Source organism: Limulus polyphemus, unplaced genomic scaffold (genome assembly GCF_000517525.1).
Source record: "Limulus polyphemus unplaced genomic scaffold, Limulus_polyphemus-2.1.2 Scaffold1421, whole genome shotgun sequence".
Classification (NCBI taxonomy): Eukaryota; Metazoa; Arthropoda; class Merostomata; order Xiphosura; family Limulidae; genus Limulus; species Limulus polyphemus.
Genome location: NW_013667031.1, coordinates 19,983 through 26,747, shown reverse-complemented (window position 1 = coordinate 26,747; position 6,765 = coordinate 19,983). Strand labels below are relative to the sequence as shown.

At 31.9% G+C, this 6,765-nt stretch overlaps 1 protein-coding gene across 4 annotated transcripts in view; it reads left to right on the top strand.

The window, feature by feature from the left end:
• The first annotated feature begins 3,065 nt into the window (after positions 1–3,065).
• Positions 3,066–6,765, top strand: part of LOC106463486 (YEATS domain-containing protein 4-like) — a 12,155-nt gene continuing 8,455 nt past the window's right edge. For 2 of the 4 annotated variants that reach the window (XM_022390987.1, XM_013923525.2), the window contains exons 1-3: positions 3,069–3,125; positions 3,846–3,974; positions 6,166–6,285. In XM_022390987.1, coding sequence (XP_022246695.1) covers positions 3,936–3,974; positions 6,166–6,285 — 159 coding nt within the window. In that variant the 5' untranslated portion in view covers positions 3,069–3,125; positions 3,846–3,935. The other 2 variants (XM_013923523.2, XM_013923524.2) reach the window with 2 other exon arrangements.

Here is a 6,765-nt window from a genome sequence, read left to right as displayed (position 1 = left end):
CTAGTGTGCGGACCATTTTTCATTTCTATAGTGCTCTGTGAACACAAATTAGTTAGCATAAATCATTTAAATGACGAAAAATTAGGTGTCTATTTACTTGTTACCACTCAGTGTACATAGTAAGGAATAAAGGATAGAACTTTCCAATCAAAATGTTATATAAAATATACAATGGAATCCTTCCCATCCAAACATTAAGCCTAAAAATTCAACATCCAACTTTGACTAAAGCTAAATGCTGACGAAGATTCTTGACAAACATTCATTACTAAACTAGAAATCATTTTCTACTTTTAACACCGTCTCTGCCACTGTAGTCTAGTCACACATTTGTCTTGAATAACTTCTAGATACGCATTGGCATCACGCGTTCACAAAAATAGTGCAAATTAAACAATTGTAAACAGGAGGTGAAGATTTGTAGCATCAGAGAGAATGTGTAAAAATTAAGACTGAGGTGGTATGTGCAATGGATGGATGAGGATAGTTTGGTGAAATGGGCAACAGAGGGGAAATTGAAAAGTAAGCGGTGGAGATGGAATCCGAGAAGAGATGGAAGGATTGTATTAAAGAGGACAGTAGTCAAGTAGACCTTAGTGTGGTGAACAATAGGTTTACGTAGAGAAGGATCACGAGACACTCTGATACAGGCGCCAACAGATTGGTTTGGTTTGTTTTGAATTTCGCACAAAGCTTCACGATAGCTATCTGCGCTTGGCGTCCCTCATTTAGCAGTAAAAAACCAGAGGGAAGGCAGCTAGTTATCATCACCCACCGCCAACTCTTGAGCTACTCTTTTTACCAACGAATAGTGGGATTGACCATCATATTATAACGTACCAACGGCTGAAAGGGCGAGCATGTTTGGTGGGAAGGGGATTTGAACCCGCGACCCTGAGATTGCGAGTCAAGCACCCTAACCACTTGGCCATGCTGTGACCCGCAGAGAGAGAGAGTGATCGTCAAAAATAAATGGAAATTGTCACAAATTGGAATTGGAGAGATTTCAAATTTCAAAAAATCTTCAGCTTCTCAGAAATAGGGCAAACCTCACTCTCAGACTCTTCCACATTCTTTCATTCAGACCCCATCCCTTTTGGAAAATCCTGGATCCTCCCCGAGACAATACCACCTATCTCCAACTCTTGAGCTACTATTATCAAAGTTAGTAGAATAATCTGACTGCCACTTTTATAACGCACCTATGTGCCTAAGTAAGGCGCACAATATTTTTCTTTTGGCGGTAATTGATCGCGAACCTTAGATTCACAGTCCAGAACGTTTACCTTTAAGCCGCACTCATACTAGGAATAGTGAGCAATACAGTGTTGTTTTTTAATCTCGATTTTTTCAAGAAAATAAAGTAAAAACCTTTTTTTTTTGTAAAGGATTTTTTAAAAATTCACCACATTTCAAAAAGTCTGTCTACAAACCCAGAGAGAACAAGAACCTTCTGTTACTAAGTTTTTCGATTTTGTTTATTTAATTATTTTACTATCTTACCTTAATTTTGCATTTCAAAGTTCAGAAACACGTTTGGTATTACTTAAACACATAAATTTTCTGATTTATTTCTTTATAATCGTTCTTTTTTCATATAAATAATTAATTTCTTGTAAGAACATAAAATACAAACAAGTACAAACACAACTGTATTTTATATATTGTACTAGGGTAGTTCTTCGATGTAGCACATGACTGGAAAATATTCAGGATCCGCATTTTCTCTTTCCGAGTTTTAAACATCTCCTGGTAGGACAGCGGTAAGTTTATGGACAAGCAACGCTAAAATCCAGGGTTAAATTTCCCGCAGTGGACATACCAGATAGCCCCATGTGGCTTTGCTATAAAACAAACACACACTTTTAGCCCCTAGTGGATCAGCAGTGAATCTGAAAACTTATAATGCTAAAAACCGGGTTTTGATACACGTGGTGGGCATACAACATATTGCACATTGCGTAACTTTACTCTTAACAACAAATAAACAAAATTCTGACTTTTAAACCAACTTTTAATACAATCCGATACAAGGTTATGTTGGTAGAATAGATATTGAATTCTGATACTTCCTTAATGCTTCATATGTGTCAGTCGAGTTTCTAAGAAAAATGAACAAGCGATAAAGATTAATATTAATAATTTTATGTTCTCTTAGTTTCGCAAAGTAAAGAAAGTTGTGCATGTATGTATAGTAAAACTTCGTAATTGGTCAATGAAAACAAGTTTTTCCCTCTTAAACCTTGTAAAACCATTCATATTTAAATCTTCGGATATTTAAAACTCCTTATGACCGATTAGAAAAAACTTTGTAACACTTATAGCAGGCATTCAATATATTTTAATTCACTTTGTTGGTTTTTAGCTCCCTTATGGTCCATTAGTCTTAAAACTTTGGGTTCGGTTCTCTTATGAACCATCAGAACTACTTGTTCTCTATTATTATAACAGAGCCTGGCATGACCTGGTGGCTAGGGCGCTCGACTCGTAATTTGAGGGTCGCGGGTTCGAATCTCCGTCATCGAACCTGCTCACCCTTTCACCTGTTAGGGCGTTATAATGTGATGATTAATCCTATAATTCGTTGACAAAAGAGTAACACATGAGTAGGCATTGGGTGGCGTTGACTAGCTTCCTTCCCTCTTGTCTATTACTGTTAAATTAGGGACGGCTAGCGCAGATAACCCTCGTGTAACTTTACTCGAAATTTAAAACAAACTATTATAACATACGCCATTACAGAACGCTTTCTGTTATCTCATTTCAACTGTATTGATCAACAGAACATTTTTATTAAATTGACGATATTTGCTTGTCTCTCTTATAGTATCAAATCCCGCAATACAAGCACTAAAGGAATATCTTAGGACACTATATGCTTTAAGCCCGCTATTCTAACGAAAGACTTTGCATTTTTACATTTAATAAATATACCTGGGAAGTAGTTATGTATCTAAAGTCGACGAAAACAAAATAACTAAAATACCCAAGTAATGAGAGTTTTTTTTTTTATATAATATTGTAATTAATTCAACTAATTTACACATCAGTAATAGAGGGCACTAGTATTATGAATTTGAGATAGACTCTTACTAGCGGTAACTATAGGTTTCACTGTCTTCACAGTAAATAATTTACTTAGCTCAGATTCAATGCATTATTTTTTAAAGATCAAACTCGTAGGGAGACATTAATTTGTATGCATTTAAAAAAAAGAAAGAAACTAATTAGCTACGCCCAACGCCAGACAACATAGACGAATGTGTAGACCACGACTTCAGTTTCTCTTTTTGAAACTTGAGTTTGAGTTTGTTTCGAGTTTGAGTGTAATATGTATTTGTGTTAACCTCATAGTTTAATATGTTACTTAGAATTAGATAATTAAAAATGTAATTGCAGTATTTTCAAGTAAAACACAAAGTATATGAAAACAGAGTACCGATACTTACACGAGTTACTGGTAATTACAAAATTAAATGTCAACTTTTCCGTGTATACGGTATAGTATATCACAATATCATATGTATCTTGCCCCAGTTATGATTACTAGTACTCCAAAAATATTGGTGCCAAATGGCCCTTTCTTTGTTTAAAACTTACCAAAGTAGCTACTATTGAACTAATCTGCAGAATACTGTTTATACAGTGGATATGAGACCTAGAGTGTTCTTTCTAACTTTTTTTTTTTTTTTTGGTATAGGTATACATACTAAACAATTATGATAGTTTAAACTGCAAATTTGCTCCATTAGTCTTACTTCCTTTCTGGTACACTTGGGTTTTGTGAAGCATTAGTCATGTGTTTATAGATTTTAATATTTGTTGTTGTTTTTTTGGTTCATTAGACTTGTGCATTAATTGAGTAGCAAAAATGGACTCCGTCTGAGTTGGTCTTTTTGAACATAAAGAATTTTCAACAAAACTGGCTTTGCAATATGTCAGAGTTTGGACCAGACTCAGGTGGGAGAGTTAAGGTATGTTCATTTCTAAAAATAAATTTACAACGTGTATCAGGCATTCATAATTTTATTACAAAATTTTTTAATTAGCAAATTAAAAATAAGTTATTTATAAAAGTATACAGGTTATCAGTTTGATATTTATGAAATAAAGCTGAACTAGAAAAATAATTGTATTGATACTAATTATGAGGTCACCTTTTGCATATTGAAAGGTTGGCATGGGCTGTATAAGCTCCGGCCATGAATACAACTATGTTATTGATGGTAGTAACCAGCACAAGAAACATGTACATCATATATGGAACTTACCATGAAATTGAAAATGTACATTTTATGGGTTTAGTTTCTTATTATTGGGCATACTTACTTAGTGTATATTAATTAGTAAAAGCAGTATATGAATTACCAACACTTGTATAATATTTAAAATTATAATAAATAATTAAAAACAACATTTACTATTTATACAATTAAAACTTTATTGAAGCCATATGGCTTCCACTTTAAAACAACACTCTACAAGTACTAGTTTCGACATGATGTATGTCATCATCAGGAGTTCCTTAAAAGACACACTTTATACTTTTACCCCTTTTTGCATTGCTTGACTATTATTTACACATTTCCTTGGTCTACTGTTTTTTTATAATTATTATAATATATCTCACCATATATCAACATATTGACTTGCTGGTCCTTCGTCTCTGTTTAATACTTCATTATATCTGATGTTTCTCTAATATCTAATGCTATAATACTATGACCCAAAGTTAAAGTTTTTTCCCATAATATTTTATGTTTATTAGTTTTACATGCTTGGTTATAGCTGACATTTTTCTTTTATTATTTCTTATATATCCTTTATGATCTTGCAATCTGTATTTTAAATGTCTTTTAGTTTGACCAATATAAATACCACCACATTCACATTCTATCTTGTAAATACCCATTTTATGTATTAATTCTATTTTATCTTTAGTATTCCCTATCATGTCTTTTATCTTAATTGTTGTTTTTAATTATTTATTATAATTTCAAAAGCAGTATATTCTAAATAATTTTTTTGTATGAGTATAGTCTAGGGCACTGTTACAACGATGCTTAGATTAGGTTTTATACTGAATTAAATGTGCCATAATTTTCAGTTTGATAGTTTTATTGACATTTTAGACAATCTTTTTTTTTTAGTCACAAAAAGAGAAAATTTGTCAAAGTCCATGTGAAATTGTTCATGTAAAAGTTTATTAAGTACATGATAGTTTCATACCACCTCCCATCCATCACTATTTATGTATGGGCTTTTTTTTCCATGTAACCTGAAAACTAGTAATACTTTGATGATTGAGCTAGAGTATTCAAGGATTTTCTGCTCTGTAATTATCTTGACGTATATACCTATATAATAATTTACCTTTGTTTTACAAAGATTTAAACTGTATTGCCAAGTTCCCAATATTCATGAACTGAAAAGCATTGCTAGTATTTTTATTTTTTTTTACTCTGTAGAAATATTAAATTAAGTCTAAACTGGAAATTGAAATATTATATTAATAAAGAACCCAAAATAGAAATTAAGTTTTGTTTGCAAACTTAATAAATGCTGATAGACCTTTAAAAAAGAAATAATCTGAATACTTTTGTTGAATTTGATATATGGAAGAGTTAGGGCTATGAATGTAGTGGTTTCAACAATTTATATGTATGTCTTCATTTGACCAACTATCAGTTTGATCATTGAGTGTTCAAAAATCACTTAAGATACATACTTCAGTGGTTTTGGTAGTGAGTCATATACATTTGTTGCATTTCACATGAATTCATAACACATCCTTTTCTTAAAAAGCTAAGCAGTAAATTAGTACAAATGCTTAATGAGGAGAATTATATAAGTGTCTGTTTCATGTCAAATCTAGTGGACTGTTTCTTTGTTGGGTTACATCGTATAATGAAAACACCAAGGAATAAATCTTTAATAACAATTTTATTTTCCATGCTCTCTGGATGGCCTATGCTTATCATTCCCTGTACTGGAGACTTTAGTTTGCTCTTTTCTTCCTATATAATATGCTGTACCAGTGAAAAGTAATTAAAGTACACAATACTTGTATGATTTGTAGATAGTATAAGGTTACAAAATTGCAAGATAAATTTTATATTAATCTGATCTGCTGCTTTCATCTATAAATGCTGTTGTACAAATTAGGGGGTGACCATCATCAAACCTATTGTCTATGGAAATATTGCTCGTTATTTTGGAAAGAAAAGAGAAGAAGATGGCCATACTCACCAATGGACTGTGTATGTCAAACCTTACAAAAATGAGGTGGGTTTGTCATGTTTTGAGTATGTCTTTAATTTCTTATAAAAATGTGAATTTCTAGAGCGTTTAGAAATTGGATCCTATTTTGTAACAAAATTAGTTTCTGAAGTATGTATCAAAATTTACATTCACTGAATACTTTTTTGTGCAAACATCAGTTTTATACATTTTATAGTAGGGTGCTATTTGGTTAAAAAAATTAATTGCTTAATTTTTTATTTCAAGATTTTTTTCCTCAAAAATTTAATTGCTATCATGCTGTATTTGTTGTGTTTCATATAGTTATTAAAACTTAAACCTTGTGAGAAGTCCTGCTAATATGATCCATAAAAGTGAATTACTTTAATTAACCCTATCATTGCTCATGTGGGGTGGAAAAACCCCCACCCAATATGCAAAGAAAAAAAAATCAATGTTTCTTTTTACCTTATGAAATCATAGTATAGCATGCAAAAGTAATGAATAAACATGAAAAGTCATATA